This window comes from Lolium perenne, chromosome 7, assembly GCF_019359855.2.
Source record: "Lolium perenne isolate Kyuss_39 chromosome 7, Kyuss_2.0, whole genome shotgun sequence".
Classification (NCBI taxonomy): domain Eukaryota; kingdom Viridiplantae; phylum Streptophyta; class Magnoliopsida; order Poales; family Poaceae; genus Lolium; species Lolium perenne.
The window spans coordinates 182217862-182234444 of record NC_067250.2 but is presented as its reverse complement, the minus strand read 5'-3'; the positions used below and the strand labels follow the sequence as shown (position 1 = coordinate 182234444).

At 42.6% G+C, this 16583-nt stretch overlaps 2 protein-coding genes across 2 annotated transcripts; one reads left to right on the top strand and one right to left on the bottom strand.

Annotated features, from left to right (window-relative positions):
- The first annotated feature begins 867 nt into the window (after positions 1-867).
- On the top strand, positions 868-6471 carry LOC127314895 (uncharacterized). The gene is made up of 14 exons (XM_051345430.2): positions 868-1081; positions 1430-1551; positions 2233-2353; positions 2463-2527; positions 2602-2715; positions 2915-2989; positions 4195-4233; positions 4383-4454; positions 4552-4665; positions 4854-4925; positions 5038-5074; positions 5513-5625; positions 5793-5987; positions 6107-6471. Exons 1-14 carry the CDS (start codon positions 931-933, stop codon positions 6215-6217), a joined length of 1401 nt encoding a protein of 466 aa, XP_051201390.1. The 5' UTR covers positions 868-930; the 3' UTR covers positions 6218-6471.
- A 696-nt stretch (positions 6472-7167) lies between these two features.
- LOC127314894 (uncharacterized) lies at positions 7168-12162 on the bottom strand. The gene is made up of 8 exons (XM_051345429.2): positions 11965-12162; positions 11620-11866; positions 9851-10000; positions 8903-9053; positions 8646-8678; positions 8167-8258; positions 7841-7900; positions 7168-7762 (listed from the first exon to the last, which is right to left on the bottom strand). The coding sequence occupies exons 1-8, from the start codon at positions 12078-12080 to the stop codon at positions 7526-7528; spliced, it is 1086 nt and encodes a 361-aa protein (XP_051201389.1). The 5' UTR covers positions 12081-12162; the 3' UTR covers positions 7168-7525.
- Positions 12163-16583: the final 4421 nt, after the last annotated feature.

The following is a 16583-nucleotide window of genomic DNA, read 5'->3' as shown; positions in this document are numbered from 1 at the left end:
ACACTAGGATGTGCTACGTGTTGTTGTGAACTCTTCATAATTATCGAGTTGTGAACCCTATGTCATTTCGAACAATGTCTGTAATGGTACTTGTTGTTTGAATTTAATTGCTACGCTGTAGACTACATCTTCTGAGATTGCTACTTGCTGTGTATGTTCTGAGATTGCTACTTGTTCTGAGATTGCTACTTGTTGTTGTTGTTTGAAAACTGTTGGAGTTTGGTAGGATTTTCCATGTTTTTAACACAAGTCAATGTGTGGCGCCCTCCACACTGGCGCCACACTGCACTGTGTGGCGCCCGTGGCATCGGCGCCACACGTGCCAACTTATATCAACTATGGGGTCGAAAACATCCAGGGGCTTCGAACGATAAGTCCTTAGCCGATTTGGCGACCCTCTTTGTATGGCGCCCGTAGCATCGGCGCCACACATGCTAGTGTGGCGCCCGTGACATCGGCGCCACACAAACAGGCTCGCAAAACGGCTAAGTCCCAGACGAATTGTCTCACAGTATGTTTTGGGCAATTAAAAGTGCATGTGTGACGCCGATGGGAGGGGCGCCACACATGCTGCCACGTCGGATCGGCAGACCAGCTCAGCGTCGAGGGCACCACGTCGGCTGGGAGAGTGGCGCCGGCAGGAGGGGCGCCACACTGACATATGTGGCGCCGGTGTAAGGGGCGCCACACAAAAGGGTTAGATGGGTGAAATAGTTTCACCGGAGGGGTCAGTCTGTGTTTTTCTTTTATTTTTGTGCAAATCGCCTAGGACTTTACTCTTCTTGGAAAAGCTGACAAAGAAACACTGTCCGTCCAGTTGGCACCGTTTTCAGCCAAACGACCGTGTACATGTACAGAATCCCATTTTTACCTCGTTTATCCGAAACCCCAACTATCCCTTCGCGGCAACCAAAGCGAAGAGAGAGAGAGATGCGAGCAGCAGCAGGCGGCCGCGCCTTCCAGCTCCACCTCCTCTGCCCGCGCCGGCCATGGAGACCTCCTTCTTCTCCCAGCGCCGCAACCGCACCTCTCTCCCACTCTACTCGCGCGGGGTGCCTCCACCGACGTCACCCCTCCAGAGGTTAGTTCCTCCTCACCTCTCTTCAATAGCTGCTGCCGCTCGCCCACCCGCCCGCAAGGTATTCGGCCAAATTCCCGCAGCCTGTATAGCACGTCTTTCGGTAGAGGAAGACACAGGCATTCTGTTGCCACATGTCCTCTCGCATGCGGCACTCTGTCGAACGTTTCCTAGCCCTAGTCTTCCTCTTGTTTATTTCTGTCTCTGGCTGCCATTCTTTGCACATGAACGGCTTCTCTGATTTGATATGCTTGTACAACTCCGCTGATGCGAGCATTTCTGCCATATGTGCATTATTCGTTTTCACGATGCTTTTCTTAACATGTCCTTATCTTTGTTCCTGCAACTCAGGTTTTTTGCCAACTCTGGAGCCAGGAGTTCCTATAATCTACATGTGCCGCCGGGTCCATACTGCAACATCTACTGTTTCCTTAGATGACAGGTCACAAGCAGGATTAACAGATGGTTCAAATGTACATTATTTTCCAATCATTCACCAAGCGCATTTTTTTTCTAATTTATTTCGTGTTCCATATTCAGAGTTTGCATTGTAGCATGCATTGCTGAAATGCAAACGGTACTTTTATGCATGTACTTACCTGTCGTTTGCATATTTTATACTTTGGTTGCCATCATTTTGAACTAATACTTTAGTATATTAAAGGTTGTCAAGGTACCTGCTTGCTATTCGGATTTTGGGAACATGATGTTATTAGGATCTAAATTACCTACATCAGGGCAGATTTTCTGCTCTGCTTACTGTTCAGGGTGAATGATAGGAGTGTAGCTATATCTTGGATACTTAGAAGTGCGGCTGTGTTTTTCGCCCGTTCCAACTTCCTAAGCATATCTAAGCTGCCTAGTTTAGAAGAACCATGATATTGAACGCTTTACCTATGCTGAAGGACAAGAAGCTGGTTATTTAGTTAGGTAATAATTTAAACCTTCAGCGATGTGAAAATTGAGGTCCATTGTTTACGGCGTAGTTAATTCTAGGCAGATCAAGAGCTGGCATGTGCTCCAGTGCAGTTCTGTAACTAAACCCTATGCATTTTCACAGTAGAAGATTTTCTTCTCATTCATTAGCATAGTTTGTATATTTTCTACTGGATGCATCTCAAAATTCGTTTGTTTGCTATTATATCTCTATTCAGGGAGATATTGTGCACAAGAGTGAGATGGTTGGTGCATTTCAAAAAATTCCGATGGTGATGCCTGCAACTGATATACTTATGTCAGCACAAAGGAAATCAAGAAATGTACCGCCCACAAAGGGTATTCTTCCCTCTGTTGCCCTTAATATTAGCATTTTCCTCTGAGGCTATGACATACCACATAGTGTTCGATATCCCTAAGTTTGCTTTATGATCCATATGTTCTGCAGGTATAACAAACATTGCCAAGCGTGAACGGAACAAAGGAGCAAAACAACTTGATGCCTTAATGAAAGTAAATCCTCTGTGCTGTGTCCATGCCAATGCAAATAGTTCAATTGGCTTACCAAAAACTGTTTTCTGTTTCAGGAACTTTCTGTGCCACTGAGAACGTACACGGAGAACTTTCCTAGGAGGAGAGATTTGCATCCTTATGAGAGATCTCTAATTGAGTTGACTTTTGGGGAGGGATATTATGAAAAGGTAGGTTTCTTATATAACATGTCTCTTGGTTCTGAGTATAAGCGTCGGGCTCATGATTACTGAAACAGACTTCAAAATTAGCCTTGTTGCTAGCCCTATATGTTTTAAGTGTATATATCATGGAAGCTAGACATATTACTTTTTTGGGCTATTATGATGTTGTTGGTGTTGTTGTATGATGTTTGTACTGTGCTGACAGGTACTTGGACGAGTGGATGCTCTCAGAAAAAAGATAAATTCTGTTGGGAAGCAACATGCTTCTGTCTGCGCTAAGGTTAGTTTAGGTGCCAATTAGTTGATATAATGTCTAAGACCTTGTGGGTCTGCACCAACTTGATAAACCAAATCTTGTCCTGTGACTCCTGTCTCTTACAACCCAAAAAAGCTAATGCGGTGCGCTCAGATAAAGCACTGCTGATGTCCAGGAGTCACATAATGTAGTGAATTACAACAGCAAGAGAACCAAATTGACAAAAGTGTAAGGGCTGTGCTTCGGTACACCCCCTTCTCAAAAGTTTGTGGTTTTTTATGCAGATCAACAGTTGTGATTAAAACTTACCCTTTTACTTATCAAGGGTAGCATAGTCATCTTAACCAAATGAAAATCTAATCTTTTAACTGTAAAAAAATATAATCCATGTGCCGTAAAAAACGAATTGAATGATCAAGAATGATCGATCCCGAAATTTAATTTGTAAGCACCATATCTGTCTACAGTCTACACCTACACGTACATGCCTCCTTTAAATATGTTATTTGCCAAACTAATACCCTCCTTCAAATATGTTATTCGTTGGTATTTACAGACAAGATACTAAACCAAGATAGGCAAACCTGCAAATGTTCCGAGCTTCTTCGCTATGGCTGACTTCCTCGGGCTTGTCGGGCATATGGATTAAATGGGCTAACGAAGGGTTTGATTATGATGGGAAGCTAAAACCTCCTTGCTGAATTGATGCGAAGCATCGGACATATTAGAGAAAAGTTGATCTTCTCCCTTAAGGAGTTGCTTCTGCCCCATCATTTTCCTCTTTGGGATTCTTATCTTTTGTATCGGCATCCGAGATCCCTCTTCCAATCATCAATCTTATTTCAATCCACTTCCAAACTCTTATATTATCGATACACTAGTGGTACCTCGTTGGTATGTAATACCGAACTTTGCGTAGACTGTCTCACAATTTTCACTGTTGTATCCTGTTGATGCAGAACCTTAACCAGAATTCAGTAGGATCCTTTTGTCCAAAAACTTTGTTGCATACATATGTGGTCCTTGTACTGCTCATGAGAAAGTTGTGTATAGTAATACATATCGTTGGCCTCGTAATATTTAAGTATGATGTTCAACTGGGCATTGTTATGAACTGTCAACATTTAAGTTTTTTTAACTACTTTGAAACCTTCCTAAGGTTTTTCTTTTAGCAAAGTAGTAGCATAGAACTTTTCAATTGATTCAGGATTTACATTTGACATTGACAGTCATTGACGAAGCGTGAAGCAGAGGAGCGGCTCTGTGAGGTTTGTTTCAAAGCTTAAGCACATATAAATAATTCCTCCTAGATGCCTGCTCTGTCTTCTCTTTTTTTGTGTAAGTTTATAATTTGTTTATTTACGGCTGTATTTTCTCTGTTTGATGTGTTAATTTGCTTCCATCTACTACTTTTCAGGGCCGGAAGGAACTTGAGGAAGTTTTTCAGCGTGGTCAGCATGCAGTTGAAGATTTAATAAATGTTGCAAAGGTACAATACATACTTTAACACTTAGTTAGGCTTCTGAGTTTTCTATTTTGTTCATTACATTTTTAAGCACTTCTGATTTATCAATGAGCTATTACAGGCTTTGCGTTCTATGCCAGTTGTTGATCCACATATACCAACGCTTTGTCTTGTTGGATCACCCAACGTGGGGAAATCATCATTAGTTCGCATATTATCAACCGGAAAACCCGAGGTGAGCATATCCCTGAATGTTTAGGATGTTTTCTAGCGTGATCAGAATGCAATCGATTACTTTTAACCCATGATTAGGATATCCTTTCTTTATTCTTAATCCAGTTGAGTACTTTTATAGCCTCGTTCTACTTGCATTTCTGTAATTCAATGCTATTCTGTTGTCTTGATCTACTGACCTTTCTGTAGGTCTGCAGCTACCCTTTCACAACAAGAGGCATTCTAATGGGTCATATTGTATCCAATCATGAACGTTTTCAGGTTCAAAAATATGCATTCCACTTCCTCTACTCTTAGATAAGTAAAATTGCAAAGTCGATTTCCTCCTTCCCATCGGAGATCTGATACCACTGAACAAGAAAAACATTTGCAGGTTACTGACACTCCGGGACTTCTTACGAGACATGACGGTCAGTCAGATTCCCCTTGAAGTAATTACTTGAGAAACCAGCTTTCATGGTTCTTCTGTAGTATTCTTCTGCTTGACAGAGGTTTACTATCCCCATGTGCTTTAATAAGATACGGGAAATACGAACCTTGGTCGTTTGCATCTTTTGCAAACTCTGTGGTGGCATGGATCCAATATTCACATGAAATGTAGATATATAATTCATAGCATATGTTCTGTAGTAAAGAAATCTATTCAGCACTAGGTCTGTATATAAAAGCCTTTCGAGATTCCAACTTGTTGGTATTACACATATGCATGCTGCTCAGAAGGATGGATCTTAATATGTTCTCCAAAGCATATTTTAGCAAAAATGTTATGGTCCGTGCTAGGAGTCAGTACAGCTATATTGTTCTGCCGTTCACATTCTTCTTATCCCTTTTGAATTTGGGATTGACAGATGACAGGAATAACATCGAGAAATTGACACTCGCTGTCCTTTCTTACTTACCAATTGCTGTCCTGTATGTTCACGATCTATCTGAAGACTGTGGGACTAAGGTGGCTGATCAGGTACATCTTATATTTACCTCTCCGGAGCTATTAATGTCAGTTATTTATGCCAACTTCCATAGATCAAATGGATGGAGATCCCCAATCGAGCAATCAGTCGGTCCAAGTCAGCAGATTTGCATTCTCCTACTTCAGTGGTTCTAATAGACACATTTCTTCTTCTGTAGTACATCACATACAAGCATATAAAGGAAAGATTCGGTGATCGCCTCTGGATCAACGTCATATCCAAATGTGATCTTCTGGACAAGGCCGTACCCTCCAGCTTTGACTATGATGACGACGAAGTAAGGAGATACAGAATGTTTGGACCAGAAGACGCCATCCGAGTATCTGTGCAGAGCCAAGTTGGCACGGAAGAGGTTAGTGAAACTCTTGACAACCTCATTTCGAATCATCTGATTCTGCCGGTTATTCGCCTCTCTTATGGAAAGCCAAGAGTTTATCCAGACTGATGATCATCCCTCTCTGCCTCTTCTAGCTAAAGGAAAGAGTGCATCATCTGCTAACCTCTCAGATGACTCGGATCAAAGATGGCAAGAGCGAGGATGAACTACAGGGAACAGATAGCACTGTCCGTCGGTTGACTTAGAGGCACAATCGCCATTTTGAGTGTTCATGTAAGAAAACCTGCACTCAGATGCTAACGGTTGATATCTCTAATCGGCCGCAATTGTGTAAACGGAGAACAAGGGTTGGTAAGGTTTGACATCGCTTCTGCAATTTTGTAACAGGGGTACAAGTGTTGGTTTGGCATCGGTTACGCATAAAGCTCTGGATTACCTTCAGTATTTTTTATAGAGAAAAATCACTGCTCGCATATGAAAAGTCTATTTTTTACCTGCATATGAATACCTGCATATGAAAAGAGTCAGAGTATGGCAAAGTTCCAGCGCTGTTCTTTTTTGGACTGCCTTTTTGTACTCCCTCCGAGTTCCAATCCATATTACTTGATGCTAAAATAGATATACAACTAAAATGTGTCTAGATATATCTATATTAGTATCGAGTAATATGAATCGGAGCGAGTAGACACGCACCACCCATACACATATGCTGACGCAACTCCTGGTAGCACACTATGACACTAGAGACGGAGACTGGAGATATCCACTATATATTCTTGTTAAACGCGACGCGTCATGTGTGTTGCTCCATTACCGTAGGAATCGTGCTCTCAACTCTACCACTTCACCCGAAATGTGGCTAGCTCCCAGTCAGTGCCTGCACCAACTGCTCCGGCCAATACTGTCACGTTCTGCTGTTTCTGTCCTCACCAGGGTTAGCTGAATCCTCTAATGTTTCATTACGTTATCTTCTAATGAACATTACGTTGCTGCAACGAGCCAAGCGATGCCAAGATGCTATGCTAACTTGGGAAAGCTCTCTCGTAGCTTTGACTCCTAAAAAGCTAAGAATTGAGACAACCCTGGAATAAGACCTTTACCTAAAATAACAATAGACACCATCCCAGCTGTATTGAGGAAACAGACCTGGTTATGACAGAAGTTATCTTCCAAGCAGAACACAGAAATCAAAAGATGCAAAGAAACTTCGCCATCAGCTAGTTTCGTGAACGACAACCATTCATTTACAGAAAATACTTGCTGCTGATGAGAACGAAAGTCAGGGTTTAAAAAGTTCAGACTTAAACCCAAAGAAGCATTCATCCTAGGCCGTCAAAACCCTCAGTCGCCCAGCCTCCATGCATTTGGCGCCCACATAACCAATGTCGTCTCAATTATCCTACTAAACCAACTCAACATATCTTGAATCAACTGCCTAAGTTCGAAACCTCTAATGCTGCTAGTGTTTTCAGTGATACCCTCCCTATCTAACACCCATCATTTGGGAAACGAACAGATGGACAAAAAAGGGTTCCTTGAGGTACTTGAACTGATCAATTTTGGGGACTTCTGCCCCTCTGGAGCGAGAACCCGCTGCCATGGTCAGATTGCGCACCGAGAGATGGCATCCCGCTGGTCACAGAAGTTTGGTCTGCTTCCTCAGCTGCTTCTTCCTGGGGGCTCCCTTCTTTTGGGCCGCTGGACTTGAAGATGTGCTTGTATATGTTCAGAGACTGGGCTATCATAGCTGATGGGTTGCCAGCATCACTTGGGAGGATCATGGTTGTTGTCTGCATATAATATCACAATGTCAGTACTAACCACGCTAGGGATTTATGAAACAGGGAAACACAATTCCAAAATCTCACATTCTTGGCCAGGGCAGCGAACGCTTTTATGTACTGTTCAGCGACTCTCAGGTTCGCAGCCTGAAAGAGAGAATGAATGAACATCACACCATGAACAGTAGAACTTTAAATAAGTAATGACTTGATGTACTCCCTCCCCGTCCATAAATAGATACCTTAGATTTGTGTAAATTTGGATGTATCTATACACTAAACAGTGTCTACATACATCCAAATTTTGACAAATCTAAGACATCTATTTACAGACAGGGGTAGTATAACTTCTCCACCAAATGTAATAGTGAACTGAACACGATATTAATTTGAAAGCCACCAAGTAAAGATACCTCAGTGCTGCCTTCTGCACTCATGGACTCAGAGACCATTCTGATCCCTTCAGCAGTAGCTTGTGACCTGGCAAGAATTGCTTCAGCCTCACCTGCAATTAATAAACATAATCAAATGAGTTCCTAAGGTACAGGAATTCCCCTTTAGAAAAAAGGAATGCAAAATAAATGTTTCAAACTAACCAAACCAAACCACACTACGAATCCACTCTTCAAAGCAGGAAAGATGATAAAAAAAAATGAACAAAGATATGATGCATGATGCAAGCACAATGATGACAGAACAAAACAGAAGATGCATACAGAACAATTGTAAAGACATGTTGGGACAGATAACAGAGTTTGAGCTGAAAGCAAGCAGGATAGTGGCAGAAGAAATACTGTAGAACAGAACGATACAAGCTGAAGAAATATATGGACCAGCCTGTCAACATGAATGTGGGAAATTGTAAAGTTTTGAGAGAGCATATGCCACATACCCTTCGCCCGGTTGGCCTGATCCAGCATAGCACCTGGTAGAACCAATGTAAAGTGTTAAAAAAAATCCATCACTATTATGTCATACAGGTTGAGATAAATCAGAGTAACCAAAGCATTTTGGATGAATTTAAGTAGGTTAAACAAATATTCCAGCAAATAACCATCTCACCAAAAAAGAAGGATTAGATGGTATCACTATTCCAAATATTCCAGCAAATAACCATTTCACCAAAAAAGAAGGATTAGATGGTATCACCTTCGGATTCAAGAATCTGCGCCCTCTTCCTCCTTTCTGCCTCTGCCTGCATCTCCATGGCTTTTTTCACGCCGATAGGAGGAGATATATCCCTGATTTCGTAACGGAGACACTTCAGCCCCCAATCTGACGCCGCCTCATTTATAGACATCTGCAACAAAACAAAAAACAGAACATCAGATTACGATGAAACGAATTACATATACTGAACAAGCACGCATGAAACAGTCAGTATCAATGGTTCTCAAAGAACATCACCAAGAATAAGTTGCTTATTGCTCTTTTGCTAAGATTATTATTACTGTAGGTTGACTACTTGTTAGGGGCATGAATTACAAATACAGCGACAGAACCACGTTAACAAACTAATATGGAGAAACAAGTAAACAGCTCATTGATACTTCAGTTTTTGCCATTCATAAACAGTGAACATGGCAGACAAACAATTGGTGTCATCAACAGAACATAAGGCAGCAAGCAAACTTCTTAGGAGTTGTACAGTTGTTCTTCAGAAAAGAGCTCTACACACAGAAATGGTTCATATGAACAACAGCGTTGTTGCTGAAACACATATGCAATACACTTCTAATATTTACTTGTCACTTGTAGTGTTACTGTATAAAGTGGGCTCTGAATTTAGTAATTTACAACAGCTCTCCAGGTGTTTGAACTTCTATTTCATGTTTAAATTACTAGGCTGATTCCACCTAGCGTAGATTTTTCAATAAAACCAACATTTATTTTAACATCAGGAGAATGTAAACAACCATGCTTAAACTAGACCACCAATGCAGAACAACTGAGGCAATAGGCGATTGATTTCTTGGTATATTCATGAAATAGAGACTATGGCAATACAATTAATAAATGACAACACCACCATGGAATAACTATACTACAATTCTCGTTATACAGAAAGTAGAACGAATAACGAATAGCTTTTCATACCACAATCTTCACATTCAGTGTGTCCCTCTCCTCAAAGGTCTTGTCTAAGGTTATCTTTCCAAGCTCACTTCTCATGGTTGTCTGCGCAAGTTGGATGACTGCGAAAATAGGATTCTCCACACCATAGGAAGCAAGGTAGGGATCAACAATCTGTGAAAGTTCGCAATATAGTTAAGGTTGGAATTAACACTCTGCAACAGCCTCTGATTACCAGAAGATTGACAGTTGAAATGCAAATCCCTGAACTGCTAAACACTTTGCCAATTAAATTATCATGAATCATTTATTATTTACTTACAAGAGACATGTTAATCTTTTCTTTACAAAGCTAATTTGGTAAATTAGCAAATCCATCAACACTTTACTGTAGGAACATTACTAATATTACCATTTTTTAGGGTAGCAGCAGGATTACTAAGATTAATGTAGAAATATGCTACTCCGTAAATAAAACCTAGTTGAGTGAAAAGAGACAACACATACATAACTATCTAAGCAGCTGATATCACCAACAGTATTTATCAAAACGTAGCAGACATGGTTACTAATTAGCAACAGTATTTTATGAAAACGTAGCAGACAGGGTTACAAACTTTTATCTCAGTTACCCCGTCAAAGACAAAGCAAGCTTGTTTATTGCATGATCAAACAAACAATAACAAATCCCAAAGATTTAAAAACTAAACTGCAGTTACACTATTCCTCCCAGTACCGTGCCAACCTGAAGCATTTAACAACATCTAATTAATATATCCAAGAGCGATCCCATGAAGATTAAATGAAAAGAAAATGAGGGTCATATTTATGAACACATAAAATCCATGCAACAGAGCTGTACCATCTGTATATCCCAAAACCATCTAAACAGAATATGCCAAAATAAAGTATATATGCAATTGATGTGGAACACTTGAACATTGCAGCTGCAAGTCACCTAATTAAATTACAACTGAATGCACCCTCTAGCAATGAAACTCAGAAAGCAACATATCGCATAGTCTTGTCCATTCAACTCATCACTTTTGCAAAAGCACATAACCCAAAATGGCATAGACACCAAACACAATATCTACGAATCATCCAAGTAATGGTATCTCATCAAAACTAGGGAATGTAGAAAATAGGGAATGTACCAAAACTGAAAGAATGAATCAAGAGCTTGTGCAGCCACTGAAAATAAATAATAGAAGCAGTAAGGAATAAAATTGGCAAGTATTGTGCAACTAACTGGTTGTGCATGATGATTACGCTTTGCTAATGCTACAGTCGTGTACAGTGAGCCCATGCATTCATGACACTGAACATATGCTATGGAATCTAGAGCCAGATCCAGTGAGAACTAGGGGCATGGTATATCCATCCTCAAGTCCTACAGAAGTAGGAGAACAGCCTCGCCAACTGCAAACAGGGTACCACAATAAACCGCAAAATCCCTATGCTCATAAATACCGGGAAAAAGGACAGCAAATATAACATATCGAGTAACTAGAACTTCCAAAACTGGAGAGACAAACCTCTAACAAGTAACAGCAAAATACATCATCAGATCGAAGTTCCAAAAAAGGCATCACGGCATATGTTTCTAAGACCAGATGATCTGGTCCTAATTCAGCGCGATTGTGACTCGTGACAACATTTCACACAGAACTTGCACCAAATCGCACAACAATTAACATACACTCGACCACAGGAAGGCAGCAACCCAGAAACACAGCAATGCAGCATGACGGCCGAGAAGGAAAAGGCAAGGCGGCAAGGAGGGGGTATACCTTGACGTAGAGGACGCCATCGATCTGGATGGAGACGTTGTCCTTGGTGATGGCGGACTGGTCGGGGATGGGGATGGCCTCCTCCTTGAGGGAGTGGACGTAGGCGATGCGGTCGACGAGGGGGACGAGGCCGTGGATCCCGGAGCCGAGCGTCCTGAGGTACTTGCCGAAGCGCTCAATCACGAAGGCCTTCTTCTCCGGCACGATGCTGACGCCCCAGTTCACCGGCGTGCTCAGCGCGTCGAACCTGCAGCCGCGGCGCGAGGCGTCAGAAGAGGAACCCTAGCAGGGCTCCGGGAGTGGAGTGGAGGAAGGAGGCGCGGCGCTAGGGTTTAAGAGCGTTACCGGGAGACCTCGTCGCGGGCGTAGTAGCGGGACATGGAGCGGGCGGCGCCGAGCTGGCGGGGGAGGAGGAGGAGCTGCCGCGCGGGGGCGGCGGATCGCCGGAGGAGGGTCGCCATCGGCGTCGGCTGCGGGAGGGGAGGGGAGAAGCGGCGGTGGGGACTTGTGGCGACCCCGGCTGAAGTGGAAATGGAAATGGAATGGGGAATTCCTGCGGTGATATAGGCGTGCCGCTGTCCCGGGTCTTTTCCATTTTTTTTTCTCATTTTTTTTTCCCATTCGACCAACTTGTTTTGCAAGAAGAATGGGTTCGGGAGGACTTGCGCCCCAAGAAGAATGGGTTCGATTTTGCACGGGCGCAAGTTAAGGGATAAGGCATCGTGTTAGTTGATCGTGTTTGCATGGACCCACAATTCATAGAGACGTATGTCCAGGTCATGAGGGCTTAACCTGAGGAAAGTAAACATGCTGGAGAAAATTCTTGTCCTGGGAATTTCTTCAAGTTCCAGCCAAATTTCTGCCACTCGTTCATCTTGAGATTGATAGACAATAATTTGGGACTTTGCACTGCCCTAGAATTCAATGGTTATAAAATTGAATTCGCAATTAGGAATTCCAAATTTTGGTAAGGTGATTTCAGAATTCCTAGGACAAGAATGTGATTGAAGAATGCTTCAAGAGCTGACAATTTCTATTCCTCCGTGTGTAGACGTAATCCCGACAATCTTGAGCAAAAGGATAGGTCTGGAATAGATGAATCAAAGTATCCTCATCATTACATTGCATAGTTGCACAAGAATATGATTGAAGTTGAATTTGTTTTCTCCCAAACAAATCTTAAGACTCGTGGTGGTCCAAATCTTAATACCGACCATCCTTGGGATCAAATGAGTTTCGCTTATTTGCCATGGCAAAATCAGTTAGCAACAATGAATCAGTATGGTCTCAGCCTTGTGTTTCTCATTTGTTTTACATTTGGCCTATGATGGCTGTGAAATACATCATTTTTCCTCACGTTTAAACCCTTTGCTAAGTCAAAAAATTGACTAAACATTTCTCTAAGTGTGTCACTAATGCAAAGATGTGCAATCTTTTCTCTCTTTGTATGGTGTTCAGGAAATCAAGTCTTAATGGCAAATGGACCAGCAATTACTAAAGAAAATCTCGTCACATTTGCATCAAAGTCAACCAGAGGGTCAAAGTCGGTTCCAGAAGGAATAGAGGGCATTGGTACGGGCAAGCCCCGCCTGTACTGGGCTCCGGAGCATTCCCAAGGTCAAACCCTATAAGTTTCGTGAAGAGAGCCAGTCGAAAAGGAGAGTTATTCGTCGCTAACAGAGCCACCATCCACCAGATCCATCTGCAACACACCAAAAAAAATCCAGCACCATTGTTCATCCATTTTCTCTTCAATCTCCTCCATAGCTATAACCATCACCATTGTAATAGAGATCTCCTTGAAATTTGGTGACCATTGTAAGAATATTGTGAATTCAATCCGATTATTCGCAACAATGTTGTTATCATGCGTGAGTAGTCCTCACGGGCAGCGGGTTAGGGTGAATCCTCGCAACGTTTATATGCATATAATCTTACGAGTTTGTGTAGAAATTGAATAGGAGCTTTGCAATCTTGCATCTTTGTCTGTTTGCCTCGATTCGAGGACTTGCAGGTACCCATGTCTCTCGGATCGATCAAGGGAAGAGGTAGGATGAGTGGAGAACGGCATGCTATCACAAAACCTTAGTGACAGAAAGGGGAAAATAACGGTACACGTTTAGTGATTCGCTTGGGATCAATGGCACAATCATCTATCTTGATGCTTTGGTTTGTTTTTTACTTAATAACTGTTGTTACTCGCGATTGTGGGAATGATGGTTGAATCAAGAGATTGTTGTCACCTCTGGTTTATGGGAAATAGTATTTACGGATGTACTGCTCACAAATCGCATATCACTATTTTATTTACTACTACACAATATTGTACTTCATTTTTATATTGTACTTCATTTCTATATGTATACACAATATTTAAGGACCAACGTCCCAAACTGTAGTCGTTGCCATTGAACCCTTGAATTGATTCGAAGCTTCTAACACCAAACCTCTACCACATGTAGAATGGACAAGATCCACCACTCCATGGAAGCGGCGAGTAGACGAATTCCCGCCCTCCTCAACGCCATCGGCAAGATCTCCGCCGATGAGGTGGACGAGGAGGCGGGAATACCTTATTCTTGTTCTTGCACAACGCCGCTATAGCCACCATAACAACGATGCCGATTGACCAAACTATAACTTTAGGGACCTTCTGGAGCGTCGAGCGCAAGTCCGAGGTCCCCACCCCCTCCCACCGTCGGAGCGGTTAGTAGAGGAGGCAGGGACCCGTCGATTCCCGGGCGTAGACGGCGAGGACGAGGTAGATGGGTGGAGCCGGCTGCTAGGGTTTCTGCTGAGCACGGAGTTGATGAAGGAGAATTTATACGCAACGTTGAGTGGAACCCCAAGAGGAAGGTATGATGAGTGATACGTCTCCGACGTATCGATAATTTCTTATGTTCCATGCCACATTATTGATGATATCTACATGTTTTATGCATACTTTATGTCATATTTATGCATTTTCCGGCACTAACCTATTAACGAGATGCCGAAGAGCCGATTCTTGTTTCTGCTGTTTTTGGTTTCGAAATCCTAGTAAGGAAATATTCTCGGAATTGGACGAAATCAACGCCCGGGGGCCTATTTTGCCACGAAGCTTCCGGAAGACCGAAGGGAAGACGAAGTGGGGCCACGGGCGCCGCCACACTAGGGCGGCGCGGCCCGGGGCCCGCGCGGCCCTAGCATGTGGGGCCCCGTGTGGCCCCCGACCTGCCCTTCCGCCTACATATAGTCTTCGTCGCGAAACCCCCGATGCGAGAGCCACGATACGGAAAACCTTCCAGAGACGCCGCCGCCGCCAATCCCATCTCGGGGGATTCAGGAGATCGCCTCCGGCACCCTGCCGGAGAGGGGAATCATCTCCCGAAGGACTCTTCACCGCCATGGTCGCCTCCGGAGTGATGAGTGAGTAGTTCACCCCTGGACTATGGGTCCATAGCAGTAGCTAGATGGTTGTCTTCTCCTCATTATGCTTCATTGTCGGATCTTGTGAGCTGCCTAACATGATCAAGATCATCTATCTGTAATACTATATGTTGTGTTTGTTGGGATCCGATGGATAGAGAATACTATGTTATGTTGATTATCAATCTATGTGTTGTTTATGATCTTGCATGCTCTCCGTTACTAGTAGATGCTTTGGCCAAGTTGATGCTTGTAACTCCAAGAGGGAGTACTTATGCTCGATAGTGGGTTCATGTCTCCGTGAATGCGGGGAGTGACGAGAAACCCCTAAGGTTATGGATGTCTTGTTGCCACTAGGGATGAAACATTGATGCTATGTCCGAGGATGTAGTTATTGATTACATTACGCACCATACTTAATGCAATTGTCTGTTGTTTGCAACTTAATACTGGAAGGGGTTCGGATGATAACCTGAAGGTGGACTTTTTAGGCATAGATGCATGCTGGATAGCGGTCTATGTACTTTGTCGTAATGCCCAATTAAATCTCACAATACTCATCATATCATGTATGTGCATTGTCATGCCCTCTCTATTTGTCAATTGCCCAACTGTAATTTATTCACCCAACATGCTATTTATCTTATGGGAGAGACACCTCTAGTGAACTGTGGACCCCAGTCCATTCCTTTACATCGAATACAATCTACTGTAATACTTGTTCTACTGTTCTCTGCAAACAATCATCATCCACACTATACATCTAATCCTTTGTTACAGCAAGCCGGTGAGATTGACAACCTCACTGTTTCGTTGGGGCAAAGTACTTTGGTTGTGTTGTGCAGGTTCCACGTTGGCGCCGGAATCCCTGGTGTTGCGCCGCACTACATCTCGCCGCCATCAACCTTCAACGTGCTTCTTGGCTCCTACTGGTTCGATAAACCTTGGTTTCTTACTGAGGGAAAACTTGCCGTTGTACGCATCACACCTTCCTCTTGGGGTTCCCAACGGACGCGTGCTGTACGCGTATCAAGCTCTTTTTCTGGCGCCGTTGCCGGGGAGATCAAGACACGCTGCAAGGGGAGTCTCCACATCCCAATCTCTTTACTTTGTTTTTGTCTTGCTTTATTTTATTTACTACTTTGTTTGCTGCATTATATCAAAATACAAAAAAATTAGTTGCTAGTTTTACTTTATTTGCTATCTTGTTTGCTATATCAAAAACACAAAAAAAATAGTTACTTGCATTTACTTAATTTTTATTATCATGACTAGTCCTGTAGTTGTTACTCTATCACCAGAGGAATCAATCTTCACTTTTAAACAAGGTGGTGAAGAGAATTTTAAAGAAGCTTGGTCTAGAATTTTTGATTGTTATAGTAAAACTGAACCTAAAATGACCCTGAGTTTGCTTCTTAGTAACTTTTATTTTGGGCTTATTCTTCGCTATAGATATGCCTTAGATGCTGTAGTGGGAGGAGATTTCCTTCATTGTGATGGGGATCAAGCTTTTAATGCCATAAGAAAATTGATTACATCATCTAGCTCCGACAATA